At 46.2% G+C, this 16,784-nt stretch overlaps 1 protein-coding gene across 1 annotated transcript; it reads left to right on the plus strand.

Annotated features, from left to right (window-relative positions):
* The first annotated feature begins 6,645 nt into the window (after positions 1-6,645).
* Positions 6,646-10,285, plus strand: LOC118653442. Its single transcript, XM_036304152.1, is given in 2 exon segments — positions 6,646-9,453; positions 10,128-10,285. Coding segments are annotated over 2 exon segments (2,871 nt in total). The 3' UTR covers positions 10,191-10,285.
* The last annotated feature ends 6,499 nt before the right edge of the window (positions 10,286-16,784 follow it).

Genomic DNA, 16,784 nt, shown 5'->3' on the forward strand with positions numbered 1-16,784 from the left:
GAGTGAGCAGACAGCAGACTGCGGGGACTGCTTGCCCCTGGCTGTGGCAGCAAGGGGCAAGCAGTCCCCCGCAGGGCCCCCACAGAGAGCAGACAGCAGGGCCCTGTTTGCCCCTGGCCCTGGTGGCGAAGGGCAAGCAGGCCCCCACAGAGAGCAGACACCAGGGCCTGTGGTGGCACCAAGCAGGCAGGTCCGCAGAGAGCAGAGAACAACAGGGAGCAGGCCTAAGCCATCAGTAGGACATGCCCTGGGGGTTCCCAGATTGGAGAAGGTACAGGTCGGGCAGAGGGGACCCCCCTGCACGAATTTTGTGCACCAGGTCTCTAGTTTAGAATAATAATGAACCAAGTTTTGCACCCATTAATGTGATGTTTGTGAGAACACAAAGCAAGAAGCACAGTTAGAATAAGTATAAGGAGACTAACACATTACACTCAATACTTGATAAAGTATACATAAACTAAATAAGCCAACAGCAGTACTGAATAATAAGATGATCTAACATAACTTTTCTCTGAATGGTGTGATATGTGAGTAGCTGCTATAATAAATAAAAAATAGTTCCATGATCAAATAAATTTGGGAAACATTAAAAAGTTAAATAATTTTATACTTGCAGGAATTCAGAGGCTTGTGATGTGCTAATATGTATTGTGAAACACTGAGAGGTAGATTGAATAGGCAGTGTTTCCCCCACAAATTTGGAAATTTTTTTTACTAACCATCTTGAGTACCACAGAATATCTATCTATCTATATCTACCTATTATCTAGCTCTCTATCTCTATCTCTATCTCTATCTCTATCTCTATCTATCTCATCTAATCATCTATATCTACATCTAATCTACCCAGACTGGGTTCCATGGCCTGGAACACCAGAGCTGAGACCAGCGACCCAGGACCCAGGTAACATCCAGCTGTTAAAGGCTTCAGAGCTTCTGGCTACTGGGGAGTGTGGAGCCAGTAGGAGTTAAACCTGCAGTTTTTCTGTTTCTTATTTTTAAAATCCAGAGCACAGGATCTTCATTTGCAGCTACTCACCCAAGGTCTCAGCAGAGGGAGGATGGTGCAGACCATAGTTGCCTGAGGAGAGATTAGAGTGGGAAGCATTGGGGAGAGACATGGAAAAGAGGTGGCCTGGAGACCTGCATTCAGTCACACCTACCCAAACTGAAACAGCCATTTTCCTCAGAGGCCCTGGCCACTTCCAGAAACCACAGCCCAGAAAAAGGAAAAAAATCCTGCCCTAGGTGATACAGCCCACTCCACCCTCAGGTGCCCTGCCTGCCACACCCTGCATCCTGACTTTTGTAGGAGACAGCAGCAGAGGCCAAGCCTAGGGGTTTGAACAGTCTCAGGAAGCATCAGTCACTGGTGTGGATGTGGAGCCAAGCACTGCACTGTCCTGGGAACCTGACTGGTACTTTCCCCTTAGGAGAGAGTAATAGAAACTCCAGGTTTCCAGCTGATCCCATTGGACTGCATACAAGCATCTCTGCCCAGCTAAGGGCAGGGCAATATTCTGGGTCACTCAGAGGAGTAGCTCTGGGACAGGGAAACACACCCAGCATGCAGGAACCCTCAGAGTATTATGCTGAGTAAAATAAGCCAATCAAAGACATGTATCACATGATCTCACTTATATGTGGAATCTAATGAACAAGATATACTGACGAACAAAACAGATCCGGAAAAATTGAAACATGCAACAAACTGACATATTTTAGAGGAAAGGGGGGTCGGGAAGAAGTAAACCAAAGAACTTATATGCATATATGCATATCACATGGACAGACAATAGTGCAGTGAAGGCTTGGGGAGGGGGCAGGAGCATGGAGGAGTGTGTTAATAGGAGAAAGAGAGGGAGGGATATCTATAATACTTTCAACAATAAAGATAAATTAAAAAATTAAAAGAAACAAATATAAATAAATAAAATATAGTGACAGTCTAATATATATAGTAGTGAAGCAGAATTTTTGGACTGGAACACGCGGTGTTCCCCTGGGCAAACTGGTCCCAGGTTCTTTGTCCTTGGGAATTGAAGAATGAATTCACAGATAGACGGTGGTATAGCAAAGGTGGAAATTTATTAAAGAACAAGTACAGACTCCCATGTGAGGAGGGGGAAGAGTCCCACAGAGTTCCTTTTCCCTAGGGTTTATAAAGGCTGCAGATCTTTGTGCCTTGATATCCCTTCTGATTGGTCACTATTCCCTTAGACTGGTTGCTATAGTAACTCCTGAGCTCAAAGGTCGAACCTCCTTCCTTATTGTTTTCCTATTCCCTTTGGGTTTTCTTCTTCTTCTTCTGGATGAAGGGCTTCATTCCCTTTATGTTGTAAATATAGACCTTTTGCTGTTCCCAGCTTCCTCATTCTATGGAAATGTTTCTGTTGCAGCTTTTTAGCTCCCCTATTCTATGGAAATATACCTTCTGCTGCTCTGCAGCCCTGTGCTTCTTCCATGGTCCCCTTAATTTCTAAAATTTCCAAAATTTCCTAAACCTGTCCTATTTTACTCCTAAAATTCCTATTTCAGTAGTAGCTATGTAATAGGTAAAAAATAAAATCTTAGTAAATTATAAACAAACAGAAAAACAAGGAAATAGAAAAACAAAAATTCATATTCCTGGACTTGCAGATAGGGATTTTGGATTGATTGCATACAGCTGGTTTTACTTCTTGCCGGCCCACACACTCCTTCATCTACTCACAAACTTTAAAGTATTATTTTCTAAGTCATAAACTCACAAAATAAAAGGAAGATGGATGGGTGCTAAAAGTGACAGCAAAGGAGAGAAAAAGGAATCCTAACACAGGTGAGAAAAGCCTAGAACCAATTCAATTAACACTGCAAAACCTCAAATGTCTGGAAACGGAACATCAAATGTCTGGAAGTGGAGAGGAAGATGGTGCAAAATAAAGAGAATAATTCAAAAATTTGTTTAAAAAATAGAATGCAGTGTCACATTTCCCCATCCTCGTATAAGAAAAGTTGATTTCTGGAACAGTTAAAACAAAGGTCTTCTGGATTGGAGAATACCATACACATTTATCTGGGATTAGAATAGCAAAAATAAAGAGAATTGAATATGTTAGGTTAGGTGGCTCAGGAGGCGGTGCAAGAAATAGAGTCCAGTGAATCAGAAAAGAAAGGAAAGGAAAAGGTTTATTCTGCGTCCCCGGGAGACCCACGTACCCCAAGGACAGGGCACGTGGATTCACGCCAACAGGGAGGGGGGCGCTTTTTTTATACTGCAGTTGGGTGAGGGGCGGAGACATGAGCTGAGGAATTCTCTGCTGCAGGGAATGGGCGGAATATTCAGGACGAAGTTCTTATCTGTGTGGGGGTATGTGAATTCAGGGAGAAGAAGCTGGTATCTGTGTCTGGCACCTTGATCTGTGAGAAATTCCAGGGGAAGTCCATTATCTTGTCATGTCTGCATGTATCCGATCCTGATCCTGGGCTCTCTCCGACCTAACAGAATGGACATTTGCTTCTTGGGTGCTGAACCACCCCCCCTCCCTTCAAAGCCCCTCTGACTACTCTTTGGCTCCCAGCAGTTAGCATCAACATTCATGGCAGGCAGGAAATTTGAATGTCTTCTGTAGAGAAGTCAACACAAGCTAGTACATAAGTAGTTACAGAAAATCAACCCAACGTGCTCAGAACTTCAAATCAGACCTTTTTTATTTACAATTTTCAATCTATAATAATAAAAGAGTAATATGCTAATTAGATGGGACATCTTCCGGACATCATTCTGGATGTCGTTCCTGATGAAGCATGGGCTGGAGGGAAGCTAGCCGGGGTCCCAGGTGCTTGCAAGACGGCCCGAGGGAAGCCAGCCAGGGTCCCGGGTGCTGGAGGGAAGCTGGTGCCCACAGCTGGGGGAAGGAAGGCCTACTCTCGCATGAATTTCCATGCATTGGGGATCTAGTTATGAATAATCAAGGTTTACCCAAACATTTGAGAAAAACCCCTAGGAAGCCTAAGTGTAGAAATACAGTGGAACCTTGGCTCTTCAACTGAACTTGTTCTGGAAGGCTGTTCAAGAAGCAATATTGACCCTAGCTGGTTTTGCTCAGTGGATAGAGCTTCGGACTGTTGCCTGAAAGGTCCCAGGTTCAATTCTGGTCAAGGGCACATGCCCTGATTACAGGGTTGATCTCCAGTGGGTCCTCCAAGAGGCAGCCAATCAATGCTTCTCTCTCATCATTGATGTTTCTATCTCTCCTTCCTCTGGCTTCCTTTCTGAAATTAATAAAACTATATTAAAAATAAATGAATAAAAAGAAGCAATATGTTTGAAAACCTAATCATTTTCCCCATTAGAATAATGCAAATTGAATTAATCTGTTCCAAACCCCTAAATCAGTGGTTCTCAACCTTCTGGCCCTTTAAATACAGTTCCTCATGTTGTGAACCAACCATAAAATTATTTTCGTTGCTACTTCATAACTGTAATGCTGCTACTGTTATGAATCGTAATATAAATATCTGATATGCAGGATGGTCTTAGGCGACCCCTGTGAAAGGGTCGTTCGACCGCCACAGGTTGAGAACCGCTGCCCTAAATGATTCCCTGTTTTAACCCTTCTTATATACAGTACATGTCTAATGTACTCTTTAATATGTAAACAAATATTTCTCTTCCTAAGCTTATTGAAACACCCCTACTAGCTTTAAGGAATAACTTTCAGCTCTCTTCCAGGGGTGCAGCATCTTTGCTTTTTCACAAATCACTGCCTATGAAATGCTTTTCATTTATCCAAATCAGTAACAGTTTTTCTACCTCCTCAATTGCCTGTGATCAGTTTTGTGAGTGCTATCACACCATTAGCAACATCAGCACACTTGATGGCCTTTTTATGTTTTAAAATTGTGCTAATCATTTCTCCAGCAACAGAAGCAAAACAAACAAACAAAAACAACAACAAAAACCCACAAAAATATTCACAGCACAATTTCTTGAGATGCAAACAACAGGAGGTTTAGCTGTAAACTGACTTGCATTTGCTCCTTTTTTTTGTGGCCCCAGAGATGGATTTTGTGAGCATGAAAGGGTTGTCAGGATGAGAACTGAAGTTTTGTTAAAAAATGGAGACATTTTCTCTGTGAACAACTTCTGTGAACAATTGTTCAAGATGTGAGACATTTGAGAACTGAGGTTTGACTATAGTGCAACTTGAAGGAAATGGTGACATTTTAGAAATAAATTTTTAAAAAGAAGAAAAATACTATGAGGAAGGAATAGTCAAATAATTTTGAAGTGCTCTCAGAATGTTTTTGTAATGACAGAAATTTAAAAGTGTTGGAAGATAAATTGTAGGAGATCATCTAGGAAAGAAAGCAAAAGAGAATAAGGTAGAAGAAAAGGTAATAATAGTAGAAGACAAATCCAGAAAGTCCAAATCTGAAGGATAGGAAGATAAAATGGAAAGGAAATAATCATTAATAAGTAAATTAAAAAATATTTTCCAGAAATGATCAAAAGGGTTTTCCAAACATGCCAAATATTTAAGATAAAATACAAAGACAGTAAGACACATTATTTTTAAATTTCAAAACACAGAAAAAACAAACAAAATAAGACATTTTACAAGTTTTCAAAAAGAGGGGGGGAAATGTCATATAGAAATTATTAAGAGTCATGATTGAAAGGGCGAGGGCTACGCCCTCCATCTTACCCTGGATCCTCCATGTTGGGGCAGAGGCCATGTGCTCAGAAAAGTGCCTTCTTCCCGAGCCCAGGCCCCTGCTGGCCACGCCCAGGATTTCTTTGAACTAACCAATGATAAGCAAGGGATGTGCGCGCCATAGAGATGACCACATCCTGTGTAACAAGACCCGACTTGCGCCTGGCCAATCGGCAGGGCCACAGCCAGCTCCCCTCCCCTCACTATGAAAGCCCGGATTTTCACATGGGACTCACTCGGTTTCCAGTCGCTGCGTCGACTGGAGGTCCGGGTCGGGTTAGCTAACTCAATAAAGGACCTTCTGCTTTTGCATCGGACTGACTCCCTGGCATGGTTTCTTGGGGATCTTGAATTCTGGGCATAACATTTTGGGGGCTCGCCGGGATCCCCAACACCATTGAGGGGACTCCCAGTCCGGAGGGCCTGACTGACCGCGGTAGGTCTTGTTTTGTTTGTGTCGAGAGTTTTGTTTTGTATCTATCCTGTGTGAGCTCACTTCTGAAATCTGTAAATGCCTGTAAATGCCTGTAATAATGATCTGAGTGGATGCACGGGATCAATAGGCGGGAGGAGCCGGGGGACTTCCCGATCCTCCATCTGAAGGGGTATAGCTTTGCTTCCGCGGAGTCGGAAGGTCTGTAGGAAACCCCTTAATCTGAGACAGGCAGGAGGAGAGTCGGGGGGCTCTCCGATCCTCCATCTGAAGAGGGGAAAATTTGCTTCCGCGGAGTCGGAAGGTCTGTAGGAAACCCCTTAATCTGAGACAGTCGGGTCGCTCCCGCTGGTTGGCACACAGCCGTCGTTTTCGGTTTTTGCTTCCATGGAGTTGGAAGCTTGTTTTGGTTTCGCTTCCATGGAGTTGGAATACTATATTTTCGGGCCCCTTAGTTGTCTGTGGTTGTGTTTTTTCGGTTTTATTTTGTGGATTTACTGGATGGACGTTATGGGACAGGCTCAAACTACTCCTTTAAGCATTATGGTCGATCATTTTAAAGAGGTAAAGGGAAGGGCCAGCAACCTCAGTGCGGAGGTCCAGAAGGACCGGTGGCGGACTTTTTGTTCTAGGGAGTGGCCAACTTTTAATGTTGGGTGGCCGCCGGAGGGGACTTTCGATCTCCCCACCATTCGCCGGGTTAGGGACGTCGTCTCCCAGCCCAAAGAGGGACATCCTGGTCAACTCTCTTACATTGTTACTTGGCAGGACCTCGTGGAAAATCCACCACCTTGGCTTAGGCCCTTCCTACCTCCACACCCTCCGGAGCCAGAACCCATTCTTGCCTTACAGGAAGCGGAGAAGAAGGAGAAGAAAGCCACCCTGCCGTCAGCTCCAGCTCCCCCCTACCCGGTTTTGCAGGAGGGAACTGGAGAAGAGTTAATTTTTCCTCCCCCGTATCATTTCCACAGGATGCCGGAGAGATTCGATCCTACCCCGTCGCGGGAAGCTGACGCAGTTCCGGGAATGGCTGGGGGCGGGGTTCCGGGAATGGCTGGGGGCGGGGTTCCAGGAATGGCCGCGGTTCCGGTTCCGGTAGGAGGCCCACCTCTCACCCGGCAAAGAGCTCAGCGGGAGCTGTCTGTCTCAGCACCCGACTCCACTATCAAGACCCTGCCCTTACGAGCCGCTGGACCTCCAGATGCGGATGGCAACCAGCCCCATGTTTATTGGCCTTTCGCAACTAGCGACCTCTATAACTGGAAGGCACAGAACCCTAAGTTCTCCGAAAAACCGGGGAGACTTATTGACTTGCTAGATTCTGTTCTTTTCACCCATCAGCCCACATGGGATGACTGTCAGCAGCTTTTACAGGTTCTGTTCACGACGGAAGAGAGAGAAAGGATCCTCAGTGAGGCCCGAAAGATGGTTCCCGGTGTAGACGGAAATCCAACCACAAACCAGGCCCAGATAGATGTCTCTTTTCCCTTAACTAGGCCTGAATGGGATTTCAACACAGCAGAAGGTAAGGAGAGGCTCTTGGTCTACCGTCAGACTCTAATGGGAGGTCTCCGCAGGGCTGCTAGAAAGCCCACCAATTTGACCAAGGTAGGGAACGTACAGCAGGAAAGAGATGAGTCTCCAGCTGCCTTTCTAGAACGGATCATGGAGGCATATCGCACCTATACCCCCATGGATCCAGAAGCCCCTGAGAATAAGGCAGCTGTAATCATGAGTTTTATAAACCAGTCAGCCATGGACATTAGAAAGAAACTACAGAGAATAGATAGATTAGGAGAAAAGAGTTTACAGGATTTACTTGTAGTAGCAGAGAAGGTGTTCAATAACCGAGAGCCCCCTGAGGAGAGGCAAGCCCGCGTCATGGTGGCTGCCAGTGACAAGCAGACTCGAAACCTGGCCAAGATTCTGCTAGCCACCACCATGGAGTCCCCTGGGGAGCGGACCCGCCACCTCCGCCAGCTCGCTAATGGCCAAGAAAGAGGTAAGAGAACTGCCCGGGACGGGAAAAGGAAGCTGCAACAGAACCAGTGTGCTTACTGCAAAGAGATAGGGCACTGGGTCCGAGAATGCCCAAAGAAGGCCGGTAAAAAGGGGAACAAGACAGACCGGGTGGAGGTCTTGGAGCTGGAAGGACTGAGTGATTAGGGAAGTCGGGGTTCGGATCCCCTCCCCGAGCCCAGGGTAACTCTTAAAGTGGAGGGGACACCTGTTGACTTCCTTGTCGACACTGGAGCACAACATTCGGTTCTCCGCACACCTCAGGGGAAGCTAGCCAGCAAAAAGTCCTGGGTGCAAGGGGCAACTGGCATGAGCCAGTATTCATGGACTACCCGAAGAACAGTAGATCTAGGAACGGGCCGGGTATCCCATTCCTTCATGGTAATACCAGAATGCCCCTACCCCCTATTAGGACGAGACTTGCTAACCAAGATTTGGGCCCAAATAACCTTCAGACAAGGGGGGCCTCAGGTCACCGATGGCGAAGGCCACCCCATCCAGGTTCTGACTCTGAGACTGGAGGATGAATATCGCCTCCACCAGGGGGCGCCCCCAGTAGAGAACAATATGGACAGGTGGCTGCAAGAATTCCCCACAGCCTGGGCAGAGACGGGGGGAGTGGGGCTGGCCGCCCACAGGGCCCCAACGCTGGTAGAACTAAAACCAGGAGAAGGCCCGATGAGAGTCAAACAGTACCCTATGTCCCAGGAGGCTCGGAAGGGAATCCAGCCTCACATCCGGAGACTGCGAAGCCTAGGGGTACTGGTTCCATGCCAATCTGCCTGGAACACCCCCCTCCTGCCAGTCAGAAAGCCCCATACGAATGACTATCGGCCAGTTCAGGACCTCCGGGAAGTAAATAAAAGAGTCCTGGATATACACCCAACCGTTCCTAACCCATACACTCTCCTAAGCTCTCTGGCACCCTCTAGAATCTGGTATACTGTATTAGACTTGAAGGATGCCTTTTTCAGCCTGCCGCTAGCGCCTCAAAGCCAACCCCTGTTTGCCTTCGAATGGCATGACCCTGAGGAAGGTTACAGTGGACAATTAACCTGGACGCGATTGCCCCAAGGATTCAAGAATTCACCCACCATCTTTGACGAGGCGCTGCATGAAGACCTCGGTGAGTACAGGAGGGAACACCCCAATCTCACCCTTCTTCAATACGTAGATGACATCCTGATTGCTGCCGATACAGCCAAAGATTGTGAGCAAGGGACCAAAGATCTGCTGGCCACCTTAGGAACCTTAGGGTACCGGGCCTCGGCGAAGAAGGCTCAGATATGCCAAAAGAGGGTGAGTTACCTGGGATACATACTGGAGGGCGGACAGCGGCGGTTGTCAGATGCTAGAAAAGAGACAGTCTTGAAAATCCCTGCTCCCACCTCCCGGAGGGAGGTAAGGGAATTCCTAGGATCGGCTGGCTATTGCCGCCTCTGGATACCGAGTTTTGCTGAGATCGCCAGGCCCCTATACGAAGCCACCAAGGAGGGGAAGGCCTTTAAATGGACAGAGACAGAAGAAATTGCCTTTAATCAGATAAAGAAAGCTCTTTTGGCTGCTCCAGCCCTGGGCCTACCAGACATTACAAAACCCTTTCGCCTCTTTGTAGACGAGTGCAAAGGAGTAGCAAAAGGAGTTTTAACCCAGGCTTTAGGCCCCTGGAGTCGCCCAGTAGCATATTTGTCTAAAAAGCTGGATCCCGTAGCTGCCGGCTGGCCACCGTGCCTAAGAATCATTGCGGCAACCGCGCTCTTAGTCAAGGATGCTGACAAACTGACCCTGGGACAGGAGATCTGGATCACAACCCCGCATGCCATTGAAGGGGGTCCTAAAACAACCTCCCGATAGGTGGATGAGCAATGCTCGCATGACCCACTATCAAAGCTTGCTGCTCAACCCCCCTAGAGTACGGTTCCATCCCAGTGCGGCCCTCAACCCTGCTACCCTGCTACCTGACCCTGACCTAGATGCCCCACTACATGACTGTGCGGGAATCCTGGAGCAGGTACATGGACTTCGGAAGGACTTGACCGATCGGCCCCTCCTGGATGCAGAGGCCACCTGGTTCACGGATGGAAGCAGCTTCGTGCGGAACGGGTGCAGGTATGCGGGTGCAGCGGTGGTCACAGACACGAACACCATGTGGGCGGAGGCTCTGCCCCTTGGGACATCAGCTCAGAGAGCAGAACTCATTGCACTCACCAAGGCACTGACACTGGGGGCTGGAAAACGGCTTAATGTTTACACAGACAGCCGTTATGCATTTGCTACAGCTCATGTTCATGGGGCAATCTACCAGGAAAGAGGGCTATTGACAGCAGAGGGACGGACAATAAAAAATAAGCAGGAAATTCTCGACCTGCTCGCAGCCTTATGGCTTCCTGCCAAGCTAGCCATAATCCACTGCCAGGGACACCAAAGAGCTGATGACCCGGTAGCGAAAGGCAACCAAAAGGCTGACCAGGCTGCAAAGGCAGTAGCCCTTACCTCGGTCCCTACCATGGCCTTACAACTCCCAGACCCAGGGGACCCAGTCTTACCAGACCAGCCCAAGTACTCCCAGGAAGAGTTGCGAAGTATCAGAAAGCTCCCCAGAGCCCAGGAAATAAAGGGATGGTGGCATACACCAGAAGGAGAACTTATACTGCCAGACTGGCTCGGGGACACGATATTAAAACATATGCACCAATCCACTCACCTGGGAACCCGGAAAATGAAGGACTTAATCCAACATGCCAGGATCAAAATTCACCAGCAGAATACCAAGATAGATCAGGTTGTGTCTGCCTGCAAGACCTGCCAACTTACAAATGCAAGGGTCGGATCAAATGAAAGAGGGACCAGGCTCAGAGGCACCAAACCAGGAGCACAATGGGAGGTCGATTTCACTGAAATTAAACCAAGGAAGTATGGTTATAAATATCTTTTAGTGTTCATAGACACCTTCTCTGGCTGGGTAGAGGCATACCCAACCAAGCACGAAACAGCTCAGACGGTGGCCAAGAAGCTGCTGGAAGACATCTTACCCAGGTATGGTTTTCCTGCTATGATAGGATCCGACAACGGGCCAGCCTTTATTTCACAGGTAACGCAGGTAGTAACTAGGGCTATTGGGGCAAATTGGAAATTACATTGTGCTTATAGACCCCAGAGTTCAGGTCAGGTAGAGAGAATGAATAGAACTCTAAAAGAGACCCTTACCAAATTAACCATGGAGACTGGCGGGGACTGGGTGGCTCTCCTTCCATATGCCCTTTACAGGGTGAGGAACTCCCCTTACACCCTGGGTTTTACTCCCTATGAGATCATGTTTGGCAGGCCACCCCCTATCATTCCTAACCTTAAAGCTGACTTACTCGCTGAATTTGAAAATCAAGAACTATCTCTTTCCTTAAGAGGGCTCCAAAGGGCACACGAGGACATCTGGCCTTGCCTCCGCGCCATCTATGAGACCAGCCCAACCCCAACTCCTCATCAACACAGACCAGGAGATTGGGTCTACGTCAGAAGGCATCATCGAGAGACCCTTGAGCCACGTTGGAAGGGTCCCTTCACCATGGTGCTGACAACCCCCACTGCTCTCAAGGTAGACGGCGTCGCGACCTGGGTTCATCACACTCACGTCCGGTCAGCGGACCCCTCCACGATCCGGAAAGACTTCATCACCAAATGGAGCATCGATCGAGATCCACGCAACCCGCTCAAGCTCAAGCTACGGCGTGCTCGACCTGCGTGATGCTGGTAACATTAAATAGATTTAGATAATGCCTGCGCCTTCATGGACATGGCTCCAAAATGACAAGGACAATTCATAGGATCACATGTCTAGTATCATGTTTTATTGTATTGATATGTTATATTGACCTTTAATTCTCTTGCAGGCTTGAGTGTGTGTTGGCTGTCCTGGAAGGGAACTGTGGGGGGTGACCCCCAAAAGTAAAGGATGCTCATCAGGTTTTGGGTCTCTGTTAAAAGACAGTTGACAGTTGGCAGCCTGTGTACTGCTTGCAGGCCTGAGTCATCATGCCCATGTCAGGGTTAGTAAAGCTGGGAAAGGCCTGTTTAGATAAACGGTCTAGAGCATGATTATACATAGAAAGAAAGTTTAATGCCAATAGTTGCTGTTTTGTTTAAAATCCATGAAAAGAAATTAGCAAGGAAAGTCAGAAAATCTTAGAGTAGATCAATATGGTTTTCTCCTTATGTAATTCCTCCAAAATTTGGCAATGCTCAGGTTTTAATAGCCATGGAGGAATTTTAAGAAGAAAAATCCTATTTCAATAGAAGTTGTTAAAGCTTAAATGGTTTCTTTCCCTTCCACCGGACCATTTGTTAAGTGTATAAAATAGTTCAGTTGATAGTTCTGTGAACTCACTACGGGCCCCTAGCGACAGTGAAATAGAAGTGCAGTCCGGCTCATGATTGAGCCGGAAGTTCCAAGACAAGGGGGGAATGAAAGGGCGAGGGCTACGCCCTCCATCTTACCCTGGATCCTCCATGTTGGGGCAGAGGCCATGTGCTCAGAAAAGTGCCTTCTTCCCGAGCCCAGGCCCCTGCTGGCCACGCCCAGGATTTCTTTGAACTAACCAATGACAAGCAAGGGATGTGCGCGCCATAGAGATGACCACATCCTGTGTAACAAGACCCGACTTGCGCCTGGCCAATCGGCAGGGCCACAGCCAGCTCCCCTCCCCTCACTATGAAAGCCCGGATTTTCACATGGGACTCACTCGGTTTCCAGTCGCTGCGTCGACTGGAGGTCCGGGTCGGGTTAGCTAACTCAATAAAGGACCTTCTGCTTTTGCATCGGACTGACTCCCTGGCATGGTTTCTTGGGGATCTTGAATTCTGGGCATAACAATGATGACATCTACTTTTTTCACTGTAACATCAGAAAGTAGAAGACAATATAGTTATCTACCACTCAAACAACCTTCAGTTAAGATGAAGTTAGTTAGAGCCCATCCAGCATGGCTCAGTGGTTGAGTGCAAACCTATGAAGCAGGAGGTCACGGTTCAATTCCCAGTCAGGGCACATGCCTGGGTTGTGGGCTCAATCCCCAGTGAGGGGCATGCAGGAGGCAGTTGATTAATGATTCTCTCTCTTCATTGATGTTTCTATCTTTCTCCCCCTTTCCCTTCCTCCCTAAAAACAATGAAAATACATTTTTTTTTTTAGAAAGATGAGGTTAGAAAATTTTGCTAGTACAGACATTGATTTTCACAAACAAGTAGTACTTTCCATAAGCACTTTCTCAGAAATCTACTGGAGGATATATTCCATCAAAAAGAGGGGACAAATGACATAAAAGTAAAGATATGGGATGCAAGCAATAGTAGATCCAAAACAAAAGAGAGCGGTGAAGGAAATCTCAAGGAAGATGCTGAAAAGAGAACCCAGAATGACTGCTTGGAAAAAGTGGAGAGAGCAACCCAATCTAGATTGGGACACAAGAATCCAATAAATTTAATAAAAATAAAGAGTAAAATAAAAGCCCTCAATAAAAAAAAAATTCTAGGAAAAAGTTTTCTGCGAAGATAAAATAAATAAAACACCAGATGTGTCAATATCTTGAAAAGAGTTTTTTTAATTGGCACACAATTTTTCAGGAAAAAAAAAGTGTATTTTTTTCTGTATGGCTTAGTTGCCATTACCTTGGTAAATTATGAACTGAATATTATAGGTATCCAAATTATAACTATATTTAGAATTTGTTGTGAGGTCTCCCAGCACTGGCAGATATAAGACTCTAATTAGGTTGTCTGAGTTCTAGTCCAAGTGTTCATTCTATTATATTATGACTAGTGGCCCGGTGCACGAAATTCGTGCATGGGGGAGGGTGTGTTCCTCAGTCTGGCCTGCACCCTCTCCAATTTGGGACCCCTCAAAGGATGTCCTACTGTCAGTTCACAGGGATCGGGCCTAAACCGGCAGTCGGACATCCCTCTCACAATCCGGGACTACTGGCTCCTAACAGCTCACCTGCGTGCCTGCCTGATTGCCTCTAACCACTCTGCCTGCCGGCCTGCTCGCCCCCAACTGGTCGCCCCCCCCCCCCGCCCGCTGCCGGCCTGCTTGCCTCCAAATGCCCCCTGCCAGCCTGATCACCCGAAACTGCCACCCCTGCTGGCCTGCTTGCCCCTACCTTCCCTCCCCACTGGCCTGCTCTTCCCCAACTTTCCCCCTGCTGGCCTGCTCACTCCAAACTGCCCCCACCCCTGCTGCCCTGATCACCTCCAACTGACCTCCACTGATGGCCTGCTTGGCCCCAATTGGCCCCCCTGCTGGTCTGCTTACCCCCAACGGCCCAGCCACCCACAAGCCTGATCACAACTGCCTTCCCTCTTGGCCTCTAACTGCCTCTACCTAGGCCCGCCACCATGGCTTTGTCCAGAAGAACATCTGGAAGGTCTCCTGGAAAGTCTCCCAGTCTAATTAGCATATTACTCTTTTATTAGTATAGATGTCACTAGAGGCCTAGTGTACGAAAATTCATGCACTTGGGGGAGGTCTTTCAGCCCAGCCTGCACCCTCTGGCAGCCCTCGGGGGATGTCCAAGTACGGAGTGGGCCTAAGCCATTAGTTGAACATCCTTAGTGCTGCCATGCAACCGGCTTTTGGCTGAGCGCCCCCCCCCACCCCCCCCCCGTGGAAGCACACTGACCACCAGGGGGCAACTCCTGCATTGAGTGTCTGCCCCCTGGTGGTCAGTGCAATTCATAGCGACCAGTCATTCTTGGTTGCTCCACAGGGTTAATTTGCGAATTACCTTTTTATTATATAGGATAATGGGCATTTAGATAAAACTTGGGAAGTCCCTTTTTAATACTCAGAAAATGTATATTATTAAGCTGATAAAGTCTAATATTTTATTAATGTTTCCATTTTCCTATACATAGCTTATATAGAAGTGGAACAGAATATTTAGCAAAGCCATGAACTGAAAATGTTTACTTCCTTCAAGGTTTTACTTCAACTTCAAGGAGCCTTTGTAAGCATCAACATATCTATTTATATTGGACAATTTCCCTGTAGGCTAATCAATTCCTGCAAGGAAATTGTTTTACCAGAACAGGACCTCAGTGAAGAAAATAAGTTCTTTGAAAAAGTAAATTTTTTTTTTCAGTAATCAACTTAGGTTTAAATTGACAGGCTAGAACAAATCTTTCCTAAACCACCTCAGGTTTTTCAGTTGTCAATAGCTTCAAAAAAACCTTTTAAATATCTGTGCTGAAAAATATCTTGGGACACATAATGTCCAAATCACTTGTGCTCTGTTATGGAACATTAAATGTTATGAGGAAGCAGAACTTCAGTTAGTCCAGAAGTCCTCAAAAGTTTTAAACAGTTCACTGTACCTCAGACCGTTGGAGGGCCGGACTATAGTTTAAAAAAAAAACTATGAACAAATTCCTATACACACTGCACATATCTTATTTTGAAGTAAAAAAGCAAAACGGGAACAAATACAATATTTGTATTTGCATGTGGCCCGCAGGCCGTAGTTTGAGGACCCCTGAGTTAGTCTATCTCAATGGCAAAGAAGTACAACCCAAATAACACAATATTAAATTCTCACTCAGATGCATAGAAAAAAATGCAAAATTATTGTCATAAAATGTTAGGTTTTATGTACTCATTAAAAGTAAATAACTGAAACCCTCTGAAGAATTTCAAAGGTTTGTATTAGGGTTTCACAGAGAGACAGAACCAATAGGATAAAATGGAACCTGCAAAGTTTAAAATAATACCTTCTGCACATTTAATACCTCAAAATGTGGGAGTTTTTCAAAGCTTTTCTGAATGGAGAACTAAGAAAAAGATTAACCAACTTTGTGCATTTTATATCAGAGCAGAGGCCGTCATGACTGATGTCAGGGTGATTCATTAGTAAATAGAGAAATATTATAACCTTCTTGGACCCAGTGATAGCACCTGTCTGTGCTGACCAAGTCTCCTTTTATTCTCTCCTTCTTTTGACCAGCATGGCATTATTCAATTTAAAATGTACCTGCCTGGCCCTGACCAGATGGCTCAGTAGATACAGCATTGCCCTGCGGACTGAAGGGTCACAGGCTCGATTCCGATCAAGGGCATGTACCTCAGTTGCAGTCTCCTCCTGGGACCAGGACCCTGGTCAGGGCACATGCAGGAGGCAATCAATCTATGTGTTTCTCTCACATTGATGTTTCTCTGTCTTTCCCATTCTCTCTAAAAATCAATGGAAAAATATCCTTGGGTGAGGATTAACAAAAAAATAAAAAATAAAAGATGTATCTATCATTTTAAAATGTACCTGCCTGACAGTGAGGGTAATGTGCCTGCCTGATAGTGAGGGTAATGTGCAGTAGCATACGTGATGTTCTGCACTGAAGAGACATGCCCTGCCCAGAACCCAGCCATGGTGTTGGTCTATGCCATTGACTCTGATAAGACAACTTTTAGGATTTGATTCTCATCATAGCTCTAAAAGGCATCAATACTATTGCATTGCCTTCAGTATAATGATATTTTTACTACAGCAAATAGTATGAATTGTTGTCTTAAAAGATTTCTGGAGAGAAAAAAATCTTGTATTTTCAAAAAGTTTTATATGTTTTAAGAATATACTATTTAATATAGT

The sequence above is a fragment of the Myotis myotis genome, unplaced genomic scaffold, assembly GCF_014108235.1.
Source record: "Myotis myotis isolate mMyoMyo1 unplaced genomic scaffold, mMyoMyo1.p scaffold_m19_p_4, whole genome shotgun sequence".
Classification (NCBI taxonomy): Eukaryota; Metazoa; Chordata; class Mammalia; order Chiroptera; family Vespertilionidae; genus Myotis; species Myotis myotis.